Source organism: Caretta caretta, chromosome 1 (genome assembly GCF_965140235.1).
Source record: "Caretta caretta isolate rCarCar2 chromosome 1, rCarCar1.hap1, whole genome shotgun sequence".
NCBI lineage: Eukaryota > Metazoa > Chordata > Testudines > Cheloniidae > Caretta > Caretta caretta.
In genome coordinates this window covers 291,952,005-291,970,766 of record NC_134206.1, presented here as the reverse complement: position 1 = coordinate 291,970,766, position 18,762 = coordinate 291,952,005, and the positions used below count along the sequence as shown (strand labels likewise).

Genomic DNA, 18,762 nt, shown 5'->3' with positions numbered 1-18,762 from the left:
TTAGTCTTATTATTTTATTAGAGATTGAAGTTAGACTTGTGGGGTAAATGGCAGGATCACTTGTCTTTCCTCTCTTGAAAAGATATTCCACCTTTCTGATTTCACCTTCTCCATTGTAGACCAGGCACAGGGGCATACTTCCACCTTACAGCAGTTGATACACATTTATTAGTTAGTGTTCATTTCGCTCACCTCTTGCGCTCTCTAAAATTAGTTATAGCAAGTGGCATCCAGTAGCATGCTAGTAGCTTGCTTGAAGTCTGCTAATATGGGTCAGTGTACCTAGTTAGTTTCCCTTTGCAGAAGGCTGCTACATGCTAAGGAGCTTGTGAAGGGAGATGAGGAGAAAAATGTATAGTAACAGAAGGATGGTGGAATTTGGTACCTGCCCAGTTCGTTCTCTGAATAAAGGAGAATTGGGAACAGCTTCTCATCACCTGCAAAAACAGCAGCCAATTGGGGTAACAAAGCACAAGTTGAGAACCAAGTGGTTTTTGTATTTGTAAAGCTCTTTTTTTCCAAACCATCAAGATAGCCAAGATAGTATTTGCTGTCAAAAATTACATGATTTCCTTTTTTCAACTGCACAGAGCACCTTTATCCATATCATATAGGAAGAATATTGTCACCTAAATGGTCTTTAAACTGAATCTTCTTCAAAAGCATTAATAATGTTTAAAATATAAGATTATTGGGGGGGAAAGGGTTTTTTTGGTTTTTTTTGCACACTTGTTTTATTTCACATAATCTGCATGACTGTGAAATGGGAGATGGTGTTCGCGTTGATTAAGTACAGGGGGACAACGAAATCAGTCAGTTATTCTCTTCTAATGTGTAAAAGAAATATAAAGAAAATATTCTATTTCTCCCAGATGCTGAATCCCCAACCAGAGAAGACTTTTATTCGCAACAAAGCAGCACAAGTCTTTGCATTGCTTTTTGTCACTGAATATCTCACAAAATGGCCCAAGTTTTTTTTTGATATTCTATCAGTAGTAGACCTTAACCCTCAAGGAGTAGATCTGTACCTCAGAATCCTTATGGCTGTTGATGCTGAGCTGGTAGACCGGGATGTAGTTCATACATCAGAGGCAAGTTATGTCATGTTTTTTATGTTGCAACATATTAATATTGTTTGGGGCTTAAGGACTGTTCATCTTATTTGCAACAAAAGGGATTCTGTTCTTCACCAGGAGGATTCTGTCTTAAAAGAATTACAGGGTAGTTTACATTCAACAGCTGTGTGTATAAAACTTTATAAAAACCTTTCTTCATGAGTTCTTAAATTTCAATCAAAACAATTAGTGTTTGAATTTAAACAAACTCTGTAATGTTTGTGACCCCGTAACAGCAGCATTTTGTTTGTGCATGAGAAGTAGTGTGGGAAGTCTAATGGACTATTGTCCACTTGATGTTTTTAAAATTGATTAATTTTTAAAATGTTCCAGTTTCTGATGAGGCATCACTTATAATTCTTCATATGTTTTTTTAAAAATAGGGCTTGGAAGTCTTTCTGCTTCCCTTTTTGGCATTTATAAGTGTCTTTTCAGAAAAGGAAATTGCTGACTGGAAATTGTTTTGAATTACTGTATGTATTGGTTTTGTCAGCAGACGGGAAAAGTAGTTGCAGTTTTGGGGCTACCAGCTTTTGAGTAAGCTTTTAAAGTTAATAAGCAGTAGGAAACAAAATAAGGAAAACATAAATGTGGATTATGAATATTTGCATCTTTCAAGGACATGAACTGTTCCAAGTGTTTACATTTGATAGTGAATGTGCAAAAGCGACTAATCTATAAAAAGATGAACATGTGCTCTTGCTGTATTTATAGGAGGCTCGTAGAAATACTTTATTAAAAGACACCATGAGAGAACAGTGCATTCCAAGCCTGGTGGAGTCGTGGTACCAAATCTTACAAAATTATCAATATACTAATGCAGAGTTGACATGCCAGTGCCTTGAAGTAGTTGGAGCTTATGTCTCCTGGATAGATTTGAGTCTGATAGCCAATGAAAGGTAAGGATTCTTTTTCATTAGAAATCTTTGTCTTTCTGATAGTATTTTTGTGTGCAGTCCTGTCAGTGGCATGGTAATATGATTCTTACAACAACCTATGTCAAAAATCTGTTCTAGAAATACAAAAAAAAAATTGTGCCACCCAAACTTCCTGTTCTAAGTAACTTTTTAATACTTGCTGATTTTTCGGCAGTGGATAGAGATTTCACAAAGCAATGTAGGCCATAGTGTTAGATGGGTCTGACTACTACGTTTATAAATGACACACGCTATTGTCTAGATCTACAAACCACATGCACTATATAGGCTTTTAAATTAATTTAAAGTGAAACTACATTGTAAGTAGGAAAACATACAAATTATATGACTTCGCTTACGGATGTGATGATGTAGTGTGTCTATATATTAACTTGTTTTCACCTTTCTAGGTTTATAAATATGCTGCTAGGTCACATGTCTGTAGAAGTTCTTCGGGAGGAAGCATGTGACTGTTTGTTTGAAATTGTAAATAAGGGAATGGACCCAACTGATAAAACAAAACTGGTAGAATCTTTGTGTCAAGTGTTACAGTCTGCTGGTCTCTTCAGTATTGATCAGGTTAGTAAACTGAAATTTTGGAGATAAGTCACACAGCTACATAAATAAGATTTGATGATCAGGGGAATAGAGGGCTTATCTTCTGAGGGGACTCTAGAAGAGCTTGGCTTCTTTAGTCTAACAAAAAGAAGACTGAGAGGGATATGGCTGATTGCTCTAAATGCATTAGGGGGTAAGTACCAAGGAGGGTGAAGAGCTATTTAAGGTAAGGACAAAAACAAATTAATATCAACTGGCCATAAACAAATTTAGGCTGGAAATTAGAAGGCTTCTAACCATCAGAGGGGGTGAGATTCTGGATCAGCTTCCCAAAAGGAGTTGTGGGGGTAAACAATTTTTAGGAGTTCTGGACAAATTTGAGTACAGTTTTATATTGGGGTTGTTTGTGATGGTAAGGGACAGGGCTCAACAGCCCTGCAGCTCACTTCTGGTTTGTCTTATGTTCCTAAAGCTCATGCCTTGGGGTTTCAGCCGGCCACCGGCAGGGGTCCAGAAGGGATATTTTTGCCTCAGTGTATTCCAGGAGGGTTTTTTACCATCTTCCTCTGAAGCATCAAGTATGGCCATGGTTAGAGATGGGAGATTGTGGGGTGTAAGCCAGTGCTCTGAGGTGGGAGAGCCAGATGCCCCCTGGTAGGCGGAACCAGGAAGATCTCAGCCACTATGCTGGAACTGGAAGGGTGGTACAGGAACAGGAAGTGCAAAAGGCAAGCCCTGCAGCTCAGATAAGCAGTATACCCTAGGGAGATGGAGGACGACCTGGGCTGCAGATACACCCTGATGGGAGGAAGTGGCCCGGGGCAGCCATCTATGTGGCTATGCTGCTGGCTGACTCTTGGTCAGCCTGTTGCGGGCGGATCCCCTCTGACCCAATGGCAGACCACTGTTAGGGCCCTGGGATGGGATGTGGCAGAGTCGGGTGGGCCCGCGTCCCCCTACCCTCTGCCACCCCACCTTTGGGCTGGCAGCTTCCCCATCTCAAGCCAAGAGGCCTGGCCTAGTTTACGTCTGACAAGCTAGGACCGTAGACTATTTGCTGGCGCTCAACCCCTGCCGGCACCTTAGGCTCTTTGTTTGGTGCCCCACCCTGCCTGAGGGCCTAGGCCTCTGAACTATTTGTGGCTCTACCTTGCCTAAGGGTTGGAGCCAGAGATGGATGAGTTCTCCCCTTTACTTAGATTGTTGTTTCAGGAGCATGTCAGCAAAGGGGCGTGGCCTCCCTCAGAGACTGACAGTGAGGGAGACCCATACCTGCTGACATGCTTACAGGCACCAAGCATTCTCTCAGGTGCTTGGCTGGCTGGTTCTTGCTCACATGCTCAGGGTCTTAACTGATCATGTGGGGATTAGGAATTGACTATAGGGGGTGTTTGCCTTTTTCTGCAGCATGTGGGTATAGGTCACTTGCTGGAATTATGTGAGTATACCTCAATCACTTCCCTGTCATTGCAGGGGCCTTGAGCACTGGTGCAGCTTGATTCCTCCTGTTCTCTACCTGTGGCACATAAGTCTAGTCTCTTGAGGGCTGTAATACTTTAGTCTCATTTCAGTTGCAGGGTTTAATGTGTGGGTGCATGGTGGTGTTGCTGTCCTGTTATGTACAGGGAAGTCAGACTGGATGATATAGTGATCCCTTCTGGTTTTGAGCTCTGACTCTAACATTGTTCACCCTGCCTCACCTTATTTATTTTTTTCTCCTCCTCCACACCGCCCCCCCCCAATTCTGTACTCTTCTAATTTATTGTGTCACGTGTGCTTATTTCCTCTCACGTAGGGTTTGAAAATGTTACCAGACACTTAATAGTCAGAGAAATAAACTTACTAGCAAAAGATGGGCTCCCTTTCGTCAGAGCAATGCTTAGATGAGAACCCAGCCTCCTTCACCCAGCTATAGAGAAAGGAGAAGATGCTGCAATTCCTGCTCAAGTTGCTGTCATTGAGTCTCCAGTTCTAAGTGTCTGATAAACTGGAAGCCTCTCCACTATTCCTCCCTGGCTGCTTGAAGGCAGAAGGAGCATTCCTGCTTTCTGTTCCTCATATGCTAGACTCTAGAACAGGGGTTCTCAAACTTTTTATCTCCATAACCCCATTTTGAGACTTACTGTTTTCTGTGACCCCAGACAGCACCTAGTGACCAAGGAATCCAGGTAATTTGGATGTAGGCTGTTCTTCCATCTGATGAGATGCTCAGCTCAACCATCACCAGTGTGGGAGGCTGAATAATTTTGTTGTCAGCCAAGAACTTGCAAAGCTGTGGAAAGGATTCATCGTTTGCCTTCAAAAGATTATTCTTCCGAAAAACAATTGTTTTCATTAATCCTTTTCTTTGATCACTAAGGTAAAGGATGTGAGCTTTCCTTGCAGACCTGTATTCAATTCGTTCAGTTTCTCAAATGTGTCTGTGAAATAGACAAGAAGGCACATCTTGCTTTGGTCACATAGAAAATTCAGTGAATTCATTCTTTGTTGTCCATTGCATAGGTATGCAGCTTGTCTCAGTTGAAAAAATCGTCTCAGTACTTTTCCTCTCGAGAGCCAGTGAGCTTCAGTGTGGAACATCACATCATGATCAGACCCCATGTCTTCACATAGTTTTCCAAAAAGGCATGTGTGAAGAGGCAAACACTTGATGTAGTTTACAATAGATGAGACCTGCTGCAAAACTTCACTTAGCTCTGGACTCAAAGGTTTAGATGCCTTTTGTTCTCTGTGAATCATGCAGTGAGTCCACACAGTAGACAGAGCAACTTTCTTTATCTGTGCACTCAGACCTGCTTTGCGGCCTGCCATAGATGGAGCTCCGTCTGTGCAAAAGCCCATCATGCAATCACATGGGATATTTTTGTCTTGCATGTAACACATCAAGCATTCAGTGCACCATCTCATGTCTGGGAAGATGGAGGCCCAGAACAGAATGTCTTCGAGAGTTGCATCCTCTCATGTGCATTTCAGAAAAGCCAAGAAATGTTCATCACGACCCTCTGTGCTCACATCAACGGGAAGAGCAATAACTTGTTTTTTCAGATGTTTTCCCTGATCTGCTGCTTTCATCTCAACCCTTTGCTTCATTGAGCTGTTGGAGAGTGATCTGGCTTTGCTTGTTTGCCTCACTTTCTCCACACATTTTCACCATATCGATTGCAGCTGTCAAATCCAAGTCTCTCCTATTGTGTGAAGCTTCTTGGCCTATGCAATGTGGTAACTCACCTCAAATTATGCCTTTTTGAGCAGGGCCAGAAACTAACATGGCTTTCTTGAATGGTACTTGTTGATGCAAAAGTTCTTTTCAGCGCAGGAAAATGACTTTGATTTTCCTGTGTGTTCCTTGTGAAGGATTTCCAAGTGTCATTTAAGTTAGTTAGGCTTCTTGCTTTCAGTAGTTAACACTGTGTGACATAACAGCCATTTTGGCCTTTCTTCATTCTTGACAAACACTGGTGAAGCCATACTCAAAGAAAGCCTTGCCATATTTGCAAGCATGTGTCTTGCACTCTTGGGTTTTTTGTTCGTAACTGCATCACTAGACTTACTGGTGGAGGTTGAAGCAGATACTCTGTGTAAAAATGGGTCCATTGTACCTCTTATCACAAATCAGAGGAATTCACTGTTAAGCAAACGAGACCAGGATTTAGGAAGGTCCTGTGTGGTGACAGTAGAGCAGCAAGGTAACAAGTGACTTAAAATGATTCTTTATTAAGTACCAGCAGGATACTCAAAGTGGCATAAAAGAAGATATGGGCCCTGCATTAAGGAGTTTGCAAGCCGCTGCAGATTCCCATCTCAGAAAAGGCTAGCACAGATACCTACCAACTCAAGCACAGAGGATACTCTGTTAATAAGGCTGCTGTCCACAGATAAGGACCTTCTGGATTAAAGTCTTTCAGCTGGATGCTTGCACAGCCAGCTGGTGCAAATGGCAAAATAGTATCCGCAAATCCAGCGTGTCCAGACCTATTCCACAAACGCTGTGTCAGGAGGCTGTGATTTTACAAACTGGTGGCCTCTGCACAGCATGGCCTTACATGCACTGTATGTGCGAGGTCACTCTGTGCAGGGGCTGCCATTTTGTAGACCAAATGGCAGCCTTTTGGTACGGTGTTCATGGAGCGTGTCTGGACATATTTGGGGGAAGATGGCATATTGCCGGCTGATTCTGGCTCGTTGGACCTGCGACCCCATTTGGGGTCACAATCCACAGTTTGAGAACTGCTGCAAGAGCCTCCAGGCTGCTGCAAGGATGATTGGGGAATTCCAATATACAAACCTTCCCTCAGTTGCTCTAAAGAGGATCTCTACTACTCTACCCTGATCCAGTGTGTAATTTATAATGTGCTTTAGAATGAATGGCTTTATACATATGTAAAACACTTCATATCTGTAATGAAGGATGACAATAAACACATTCCTTTCTGAGAGGTCTTCTAGCTCTCTTACTTGAAGTGGGTTGATTCTGCAAATACAGAAACATGTCTGCTTTGTTTATCTTCAGAAGAGAAGAATTCATCACAGTGTGTTTTTAAAAATGTCTGCCAGCTATTTATTACTTTTGGGTATGAACTTTTCCCATAGAAATCACTTGGGCTTGTGTACTTAAAATTATACAGATTTCAGGGGAGTGAATGTATAAGTAAAATCGCTTTTCATTTTGAGGTTGAAGGAACAGGGAGACTAACCCGGGAGAGGGAATTAGTTATAATAATGTGATGCTCAGTTGTTGTATTTTTTTTGCATTGCTTTAATCTTTGTCTCCCCATTCCATCACGGAAAGAACAAACCAGGCAACCACTGTGCCAATTTAGGATACACATATGCTACTTCCTTACGTGGCACTATGTACCTATAGGAGACAATGCATAGCACTGCCCAAGAATCTATACTGCTTTGGGGAGTTGGAGCTTTGAGTCTTTGCTACTATTTCTAATCAGATCCCTATTCTTCCTACAGGAAGATGATGTGGATTTTCTAGCCAGATTTTCTAAGCTGGTCAATGGAATGGGGCAAGCATTAATAACTAGCTGGACTAAACTGGTAAAGAGTGGAGATATGAAAAGTGCTCAAGACACCCTGCAAGCTATTGAAGCGAAAGTGGCCCTAATGTTGCAGCTGCTAATTCATGAAGATGATGATATCTCATCTAATATTATTGGGTTTTGTTATGATTACCTTCACATCTTGAAACAGGTAATTTAAAAAAATATATATGGCAACTTATTTTCTCCCTAACTTGAGAACATTTACTTTGCATGTTAGGTTTCTTAAGGAGTTTACTTGTTATAAAAATACTTTGTAGCTTGGTGTTTAACACATAGTAGCTCTGGTTTATTGGTTTCTGAACATACTGCTTATGTACAGTTTGTAGAATTTTGGAGAAATGAGATTGGATGAAGTTTTGTGTTCTCCTAAAAATATGCTTGCAAGCATTAGCAGTGTTGTAAAGAAACACATAGTTATTCCTTTAACTATTAGAAAGTGCAAACTTGATGAGAGATAACATTTGAAATGTCTCATTACAGCTCTCTGTGCTTTCGGAGCAGCAAAAAGCTAATGTAGAGGTAAGACTAGTTGAAGTTCCTTCTTAGCAGAGCTCTAATTTGATAAGTATCATTATTTTTGGCAAATGTGATCCCTAAAACTCTTCAGAAATACAAACATTTCCCTTTTTATTAAGACTACCTATTTTATACGTTAGTCTCAAAACATACATCAATAAAGTTGTCGTGACTTGTCATTAGGGACAGTATGAGTTGCCCTCATTTAACCAAACATATTAAAAATCAAAAATTGTTAAATTTACAGTCTATTTTGAATTGTTCATATAAAGATGGACATTGTTTTAGCCCAGATTTTCCAGCTCTCTTCCTCCCAATCAGCTCTAGTAACTTGAATCCATTTTTTCATAATTCTGGGAATTTTTGTATCCAGATTGTGTGTTCTAAAACAGTGGGTCTCAAACTTTTTTACTGGCAACCCCTTTCACACAGCAAGCCTCTGAGTGTGACCCCCCCCAATAAATTAAACACACTTTTTAGTTTATTTAACACCATTATAGATACTGGAGGCAAGCAGGATTTGGGGTGGAGGTTGACAGCTCGCAACCCCTCCCTCCCATGTAATAACCTCGCAACTCCCTGGGGGGTCCTGACCCCCCAGTTTGAGAACCCCTGCTCTATAATATAGTGATATCATTTTGTATCTATAGGCAAGTTGAGAAGTTTTCCAAACTGAACTTGAGAGTATTCTCTTTACATTGTTTTAATTATCCCAACTCAGAGAAAAGCGGGGGTTGGGAGGTTTGGAATTAAGAGTTTGGAAGGAGGGTCTTATGAAATAAAACACAACACATAGTATGTTCACTTTAGAAATATATTCCTGAAGTGTTAGCTTTTCACTTTGGACACTGTGTGCCAACAGGCCTATCAGTTTTGTCCTTGTGTAGTTCCAGTTCTGTTTCATTAGATCAAGGCAGGTTACCGCTGAAACTAACAGAAAAACAAGATAAGCTAGTCCGCTTCATGTAAAACCATATAATCAGATTCCCTATCTGACCGTAGAAGCTGCTTAATTCTATCAAATCCACTCCTCTTTCTCACAAAATAATGCACAACTTCACCCTTCCCCTCTTGGATTTCCAGTGATAGTTTATTTTACTCATTTCCCCTATAGGCTTCTGGGCGGTTATGATTGTTTTCTAATAGGCATAACAAGAACCTTGATGTTCATGTCATTTCCCTTGTAATTTTTTAGAATAGCTTTTCGTTCACAGAAAGAAATTAGAGCCCAGTACTTCCAATATGTTTTTTTTAAACTTTGAATACCTCAGAATAACAAGTTCTAAAAATGGAAATGAAAAAAGAACAAAACAAAAAACATTAAACCCTGAAAAACCTAGGGGAGGTTCTTGTTTAAAAAAACTCTTCTCTCCCCGCCCTGTACCCCACAACATTTATATGTAAGATATGATGGAGCTATATGGTGGGAATTTAAATTTTGGGGTTGAACCATATGGATTATATGTGGGAACTAATGAGTTGGATAATACTGCTAGAAACTGAGCACTGTCAATTATACTAAATCAGGCTTTTAAAATCTGGATTATAGCTGAAGATTTGGTCACTTATCTGATTCACAAAAACCCTGTGAAACATCACTTCCATTAAGTCTCTTTGAACATTCTACCTCAAGGGTGGATTAATTTTTAATTATATAAACTTCAGCTACTATATTTTAAAATATTTCCCAGATTGCTTTACTGCAAAGTATAGTGCTAGGTTATATGTAGTTATCAATTGCTTTGTTGGAGTACTGGAGTACACTAATTTTATCAACTTTTCTTCACTATAGGCAATTATGTTGGCTGTTATGAAGAAGTTGACTTATGATGAAGAATATAATTTTGAACATGAGGTAAGATGTCATATTTAGGTAAACTTGATTTTTGTAAATATAAAATCTCAATTTTAAATTACAGGCTGTTTGGCTTAAGTGAGGAATCCTAAGGTTCACGTAGATAACTTTGTTTAAAATTTGTGAATACCAATCAGTGTATTTATCCTAAATTTAAAAAAACTAAGATTTGAAACCTATTATCTCAATGCAAGCGTATCTTCTGTTTAACATCCATCAGAGCAGTATATGTATCAAAAGGGGGGAATACTCTTAAAAATTAGTGTTTGGGTGACAACTACTTACAGGAATTTTTGGAATAATCTGTCTGAACTGAAGTCTGAGTTTAAATTAGTGCATTGAACTGAGCTCATAAACTGACATTCTCATGCATACTGTTCCTTGTGACACTATACATTAGATGACTGGGGTATCCACATCAGTGGTTCAAATTAACACAGAATTTCCAAGTGCAGAACAAAGAAAACAAAGTGTCTAATTTTTAGACAGGCCTACTGGTTTTGGTACAGGTCAAAGATCTCTCAAATTGTTTGGTATTGACTTGAATAGCTTTAAGTGAACTGCATTTGGGTCAGACTCAGACTTGTAGCAAGAAACCAAATGATAGTGTAACAGGATCTCAAACCCACACAAGGATTTTTTTTTTCAGATATTTAAATACCTGCTAACTAGCAGCTGCTCTTTCAATGCATCTCATTACATTACTAGTTTCTTGACCAACTAGCTAATCTGCAGAATTAGACAATAAATTTAATCCAGTGGTTCTCTAACTTCTGTAGTGGTGCCCCCTTTCACATAGCAAGCCTCTGAGTGCGACCCCACCTTAGAAATTAGAAACACGTTTTTAATATATTGTGACAAAGCTTCCTCTCCGCCTTGGTTCCGTTTAGTGGCAGGCTAGGGTATTCCTCTTTTCCCTCAGAATTTTCCCCACGCCCCTGGGTTTACTGTCCACACCCTGTCAGAGCAGGGTCCCTCCCAGCTGACCAGGGAGAGGGGGAAGGGAGCCTCTCAGTCTCTGGTAGCCTCTGCGGGAGTAGTGGCAACAGACCAGACACCCAGTTCAGTCTCTCCCCTCTGGCAGGGTCTTATCCCTCAGATCTCCGGGGTCTGGAAGGGCCGTCCGCCCTGTTGGGCAGGGATTCTCCTGTCCTTCGCCTCTGTACCTGCGTGGCTTCTCTCCTAATGCTTGTCAGCGTCTGCACTGCTCAGCTCTCCGGTAGCTGGCCTTTCTCCCTCAGCTCCTATCTCCTGCCCGGCCCTTATTGGCCCCAGGTGTCCTAATTAACCTAAAGTAACCCCTGGTCAGCTACCAAGGGAAAAGGGACCTGCTTATCCTGGGGCTAATATACCTGCCTTCTGTGCATTAATTGGGTTTAACCATAGCCCTGGCTCCACCCTTGTTAAGCCTAGGGTGTTGTACACAAATGCAGACTTGTACCTCTAAGATAAGGGAGCAATTTAAAAAAGCACTCTCCTGGGTTAATTGGTTGCTTTCCATCCCCCCTCCTTTCCACACCTTTTTGTTTTCTGATGTTTTTATGGAAGGTACTTTGGATACTCATGTGAAATGTTTGTTTGGACAAAAATGTTAAAAGTAATGATTGTGAAAGTGTAAGCGTAACAGTGGTGGTGTTATAAAAAGAAAATTCTTGGTTTAATAATAAAACCTGGATATATAAATATAACTATATGTGTAACTGTGCAGTCACATTGGGGGAAAACTTAGCAGTTAAATTATAGAAGGGGGTCAACTAAAGTGGCTACTACCACCACTACATTTTTGTCCCCAGAAGCCTTTACAGCTATTCTGAAGGAAAATGGGCCCTTTTCCCAAAAGAAATGGTCTGTAAAGGACTGCTGCAAGTAGCAGGCAGCCAGATACTCTGATGTATATTATTTGACTGTTGGACTAGTTAAGCAAAATCACTAAAGGAACGCAAGGAGTTTCTATTGACTGTCTCTGATTGTACAAGATGGGAGTGTAATCAGGGTACAGTTGTGTAAAAGAAAAAAATAGCAGCACTCTCCTGTAGCTGTCTGGCTTGACCTAGTCACAATAGTTAACACCATTATAAATTCTCGAGGCAAAGCAGGGTATGGGGTGGAGGCTGACAGCTTGCAACCCCCCGTGTAATAACCTCACAACCCCTTGAGGGCTCCCAGCCCCCAGTTTGAGAACCCCTGGTTTAATCTCTGGCTAGAAGTCAAGGATAGCAGTTTAAGATCCTGTGCTGAAGGGGGAAAACATTTTTTGTAGCCTCAGAGGAGTGATTCCTGCAACAAAATTATGTGGAGGTTCCTCTTGGCTTCATCTAGAAGGTGGGAGAGAGGAGGTCCAATTTCTGTACGATTAAGTAGGCTGGCTAAAGAAGGAAGGTGGTTTTGACAGGTTTGCATCTTGTTAGTGGAGAGGGACTGGGAATCTGATGAGAGGGAAGAATCACAGGGCTGGAAGAGACCTTGAGAGTCCATTCCCTATGTGCTGAGGCAGGACCAAGTATACTTCGACCATCCCTGACAGGTGTTTATCTAGCCTGTTCTTAAAAACCTCCAAGCATGGGGATTCCATCACCTCACTTAGCAACCTGCACCAATACCTAACTACCCTTATAGTTAGAAAGTCTTTCCTAATATCAAACCTAAATCTACTTTGCTGGACATTAAGCCTGTTACTTATCCCCCCCCCCCTTTTTTTTTTTAACCTTTCCTCATAGGTCAGACTTTTTAAACTTTTTATCATTTTTGTTGCCCTCCTCTGGACGCTTTGCAACTTGTCCATCTCTTAAAGTGTAGTGCTCAAAACTGGATGCAGTACTCTAGCTGAGGCCTCTCCAGTGCTGAGTAGAAAGAAAATTATAAAGGTAGAACACTTTTTCCAATCTTCCCTTGCCTCCATTTCTCAGATGCTACTGTGGGAGTGATATAAGAGCCTACCTAGGAGTTGGCTTGGCCTACTTGCAGCAGTTGCCATGATCAGCACTTAATCATTTGGGATGTATGACTTAATTTTAAAGTTGAGGGAGAACTTTTTTCTTGGACAGAACAAGTGGGTAGAAAGCAAGAGTGGGCTGGAAGCCCTTTTTCTTTTTTTCATTTTGTGTTGGCTATTTAAACTACAATTTTGAGGGCATGGACTGTCTTACTCTGTATCCTGAACACAGCGGTGCCCTGTTCTTAGTTGGGGCCTCTAGATGTCACTGTAATACGGAAAATAAGAAAGGGCATGACATTAAGACACAAGCAAATATGACTGGTACGTATCTACCCAATTAACTTTTCATAATCTATTTTGTATCATGACTAATCACAACTTAGTTTTCTAAAGATGTAATTTTCAGATGTCTTAAATATAAAAAGAAAAGGAGTACTTGTGGCACCTTAGAGACTAACAAATTTATTTGAGCATAAGCTTTCGTGAGCTACAGCTCACTTCATCAGATGCATTCAGTGGTGAATGCATCCGATGAAGTGAGCTGTAGCTCACGAAAGCTTATGCTTAAATACATTTGTTAGTCTCTAAGGTGCCACAAGTACTCCTTTTCTTTTTGCGGATACAGACTAACACGGCTGCTACTCTGAAACCTGTCTTAAATATGTAAATGTGGATTACATGAAGAATCTATTTGTTGCAGGGTGAAGATGAAGCAATGTTCGTGGAATACAGGAAACAGCTGAAACTATTGTTGGACAGATTAGCTCAGGTGTCACCAGAGTTACTATTGGCTTCAGTCCGCAGAGTTTTTAACACTACACTGCAGTAAGTTATATTTCTTCTAGTTGGCTTTAAGAAAGGTTACACTTTCAGGAAAGATTGTTTGATGCAGTAACGGATGACAAACTTCTCATGCAGGCCTTGTCAGAACTCTCAGGTAAACCATTCTTTACATTTAATTTAGTGGTCAGTATCATTTTGCTGTGTCTTCAGCAGTAAAATAATCTTGATTATTCTTTTAGGCTCAGATTTCTAGAAAACCTCTTGATCTGTTTGTAATATTAAATGAGGGCTTAAACTCTAAAAGAGGTGTCTTCTCTCTCTAACTTTAAGGTTATCACCATCCTCTCACTTTAGGGACCACCATTATCTAGCAAATGCATAGTTTCTCCTTAGCTTTTCATTGTGTGGATAAATATTCTTCTTCTTATACATTTTAAAAGCTAATAGTGATAAATACCAAAATATTTGAGGGATTGAGAAGCTGTGATAGACTGGTGCCTGTGGAAAGGGGAGTTGCATCAAATATTGCTACTATCAAGGCCCAGTGCGAATAGATAACTTTGGGGAAAAACAACAATCAAGTGTTCCTTTAAAACTTAGAACACTCAAACCATACCAAATTTGTCTTCCTCCTCAATCCTAAATAGCAGCTATGAGAAACCTATAGTATTTTTGTAGAATGCTCCTCTACTGCTTCAACGATACTGCTATAATGGTGAAAAGAAATGCTGCATGTCTGTGTATGTAAAAAATAATGCTCTCCAATGGCCAATATTTCAGGATGCCAGTGTTCTTATAGTCTTTATTTGCCTAGTTATACTTTAACTGATTGTTGGCTCCTATGTTTAATGAAAACTGCACTGATGATGATGATGAAATCTGTAGTCTCTCCATGCCATGCAGTTCAAGGCACTTCACAAGAAAATACTGGGAAATATATTTGGCAATAAAATTGGTAGCTTAAGTGTTTCATGAAGCTGTGTTGGCTAATGTGACCTTTGTTGAAGCATAATCTCGTGTCCATTTTATAGGAATTGGCAGGCTACACGGTTTATGGAAATAGAGGTAGCAATAAGGCTCCTGTATATGTTGGCTGAGGCTCTCCCTGTTTCTCATGGTGCTCACTTCTCTGGTGATATTTCAAAAGCAAGCGCTTTGCAGGATATGATGCGAACTGTAAGTATTTCAGCAGTAAGAGTTACTTAAATGTTTCACTCTTTACTAGCAGTTTTTTCTTTTAACAGGAAAGGCTCATCATGATTATCAGTACCTCACTAAACTGTAGTTCTGCACTATAAATGATTAATCCTAATTCCTTAATGCATTTTTCCCTACAGCTGGTGACATCTGGTGTTAGTGCCTATCAACATACATCAGTGACATTGGAATTCTTTGAAACGGTGGTTAGATATGAAAAATTTTTTGCTGTTGAACCTCAGCACATTCCAAATGTTTTAGTAAGTTTGATCATTCATACAAAACTTCTTACTTTATTTTCTCCAACTAGATAAAGTAAATATTAGGAAGGTTTTTTTGTGTTTGGAGAACTTGTCTGTTGTTCCTTATCTATTTTCTGAAAAAGATAGATGGAAATTTTGTTGGTTTGTTAAATTTTCTGCTTATGTACAATGAATACAAACTGAAATTTTTATTTTAATTGCAGATGACATTCTTAGATCACAGAGGTCTTCGCCATACTAGTCCAAAAGTACGAAGCAGAACAGCTTACCTCTTTTCCAGATTTGTCAAATCTCTTAAGTAAGTGAAAGTTGTTTCAAATGGTGTATCCAGTTTTTGCAGAAGAATTTCAGGTGATGAGAGAGCAGTGACCTGTTTCTTTTATTCAAAATTCAACATGTTGAAATGAGCTGGAATTAAGTGGTACACCATAAAAGTACTTTTCTGGAAGACCCATTAGGTTTTGTAAAATTCAGCCAGTACTGCAGAGAATCTTAAAATGTGGACTGAAGCAGAGTTGTCTGAATTTGTAAAAAGAGGAAAAACAGATGTGAACTCTCCCAACTCACCTCAGTTTGGTATTAATGCTGAAGTCTAATGATGGTGATATACCGGTCAATAGCAACTTTCGCTGCTCGTCATCTTAGTGGAACCAGCCAGCAATTGTGGGCAGATCATGAGTGGAGCTCCAGTATTAGTATCATTCCTCGGTGTGACAACCTGAAAACAACTTACACAAGAGTTCACCAAATTTTGAATATATATTTGTTCTCTTTAACCTAGTAGGCAAAACTTGTTTTGTATGGAGGTTATTTAATAATACAGTTAAAACTCTTCAGTCTGTGGTATGACTAGTAGCAGGAAATCATATTGGTCCTACTTCTCATGCACAAATATTGCACCTAAATGCAGGAAAAACTCTGGAACAATACATCAGACATAGAAACCTGACCCTTTTTCAACTGTTAATGAAAACATGTAATTTAACCCCGGTCTACGCTACAGGCTTATATTGGTATAATGGCATTGCTCAGGCTTGTGGAAAATCCACATCTCTGAGTAATGCAGTTATATCAAACTTACCCTTGGTGTAGATAGTCCTATGTCAATAGGAGGGCTCCTCCTGTCGACATCACGATCTCCTCTTGGTGAGATGGAATACCTATGCCAACGGGAGAAGCTCTTCTGTCTGCATAGATAGCATCTTCAGTAAGTGCTACGGCGGCGCAGATGCTGTAGCCTGTAAGTGTAGACAAGCTCTGAAATGAACAGGGCCATTCCCACTTGTCAGCTATTTTTCCAGGCTCTCTGCAGACTCATGCAGACATCTCTGCATTCATTACATTCACGTTTTTGAGGTTTTCCTTACAATCCTGAAACCAGAGACTTCTTTAAAATGAAAACTCTTGTTCTGGAGGACCACACAGGAACCTGAGAGGTGGCAGTTCACCATACTGGTCCAACCCAAACCCTAGTCTCTCCAAGTTAGAGCAGGATTCTCTCTTGCAGTAGGGCTAAGATTTTGCAAGTGGTGATTTCTAGAAATATGTAATACTACTTGTTTTACTTCAGTAAACAGATGAACCCCTTTATTGAAGATGTTCTGAACAGAATACAAGATCTGCTAGAACTTTCTCCACCTGTAAGTACTTCTTATTTTCTATAACATCTCACAGATGAAGTGTGTGAATTTATATTCATCTGGGTGCCTAAGGTACTAAGGCTCTAATCAGTAAGTACTTGTGTAGAAATTTAGAAATGTACTTATGAGTAGTCCCATTGAATTCCTGGGACTTCAGTGAGACTATTCATCTCATTAAAGTTAGGCACATGCTTAAGTATCTTGTTGAATAGGGTCCTAGGAAGCATGGGCTTTAGAAATACCCGTGTAAATGAGATTTCTACCTGTTGATGATCCTTTGAAAATCTTTGAAACTGGCACGAGGTCCGGAAACAATTGCAGCTCCTATTGATACTTCTGTTAAAGTGCACTGATCTGTCAAAAGCACTGGAGAGGAAAATTGTAGTGGCCCTGAGTAGCTGAGGCCTGCACTGACATGAGAAATTAACACCTAAAGGGAGGCCTCATTTCTTGGAGAATAGATTTAAGGAGGTAAACAGATTATTAGGCTGAAAACGGAATGTTTATGCTAAATAAAATAAGTAAATAGGTCAGTAGGCTAAAAGGGCAGAATGCCTGAGCAAGCTAAGATAAGAGGGAGAACACCAAGGAAATCCTTTACTAATAATGGACAAGGTAAGTTAAGAATGTAGAGATGAAGATACAAGTAGGTCGAGCATGGACAAAGCTTGCTGCATAGGAATTGTTTCCTGCAAAATAACCAAGCCAGTCCAGAAATGTGATGTAATATATAGTAGACATGTATATGAAGGAAGAGGTTTTCTTTGTAACTTTGGATGTGTGGTATGTCCTATACCCACCCCCTACACTTGAGTCAGATCAACTCAGCATAGCTTTGCTGTATGCCAAATAAAGGAACCTGAGTGACACAATCTGGGGTCCAGCTGAGTGTTTTTGGATCCCAGAGATCAGGATGAAGTGTTCTCCCAGCACTAGATGTGGTGTTCTGGATAAACCAAGTGGAAGAGGTCTCGGAGGGAATCCCAACAGCCTGTATTTCAGACACTTCTGTACTTTTTTCTAATTTATACTTAAATTTGTAACTAAAACTATTATATCTTAACTTTCTATTTTTGTGAAACAATAAACTTTTTCTGTAGAGGTTTCTCTTTACTCCTTGTCCTTCAATTATTCTCTTTGGAATTTTATAAAGATTTAGTAGAATAAAATTTCAGTAATTGGTGATTTATATATATATTCTCTATCTTTCTTTGGCTCTAGGAAAATGGTTATCAGGCTTTATTAAGCAGTGATGATCAATTATTCATTTATGAGACAGCTGGAGTGCTGATAGTTAACAGTGAATACTCTGCAGAAAGGAAACAGGTTCTAATGAGGAATCTGTTATCTCCACTAATGGAGAAGTTTAAAGTGCTGCTAGAAAAACTGATGATGGCACAAGATGAGGACAGACAGATGGCACTCGTTGACTGCCTCAATCATGCTGTTGGCTTTGCTAGGTGGGTACAGTAAAATTTACTCGACAGGTATACATTGTTTGTTTTTGTTTTTTAAGAGAAAAGTGTTTGGAATCAGGCTTGTCATTGCATTGGTTGAATTTCTCTGCAAGCATTTATTGCCCCGAAATCTGTTTTTGGTTGGCACTCTCTCCAAACAGCCCAGAAAATCAGGGAAGGTACCTTTTAGGAAAGAGTGTCAATAGAGGATTTAAGGTCTTCAAAATCCTTGAGTTTCCCTGAATTTCTAGTAAACCAAACCACTTACCATTAAATGACTCATGAAACATCTTATGAAGAACTTCAGTTAAAATAAAGAGAATATTCTAGTGTTGTCCATTTTGGCACCATTTGTGAATGGTCAGTTCACTCAAACTTAAATCTCAATATGCTGTGCTTTTTAGTGTGAAGTAAATTACATTTGGTAAGTGATCAAAAAATTTGATGCCCTAAGTGTTTTGGCTCCCCATTT

The 18,762-nt window shown here is 39.9% G+C and overlaps 1 protein-coding gene across 1 annotated transcript in view; it reads left to right on the top strand.

Moving 5' to 3' along the window:
• Window positions 1–18,762, top strand: part of XPOT (exportin for tRNA) — a 63,135-nt gene that overhangs the window by 27,453 nt on the left and 16,920 nt on the right. The window contains exons 6-17 of the mRNA XM_048835916.2: window positions 873–1,091; window positions 1,830–2,014; window positions 2,443–2,611; window positions 7,556–7,792; window positions 8,125–8,163; window positions 9,953–10,015; window positions 13,651–13,775; window positions 14,765–14,909; window positions 15,071–15,190; window positions 15,397–15,491; window positions 16,764–16,833; window positions 18,055–18,293. Coding sequence (XP_048691873.1) covers window positions 873–1,091; window positions 1,830–2,014; window positions 2,443–2,611; window positions 7,556–7,792; window positions 8,125–8,163; window positions 9,953–10,015; window positions 13,651–13,775; window positions 14,765–14,909; window positions 15,071–15,190; window positions 15,397–15,491; window positions 16,764–16,833; window positions 18,055–18,293 — 1,706 coding nt within the window. The remainder of the gene's footprint in view (window positions 1–872; window positions 1,092–1,829; window positions 2,015–2,442; window positions 2,612–7,555; window positions 7,793–8,124; window positions 8,164–9,952; window positions 10,016–13,650; window positions 13,776–14,764; window positions 14,910–15,070; window positions 15,191–15,396; window positions 15,492–16,763; window positions 16,834–18,054; window positions 18,294–18,762) is intronic.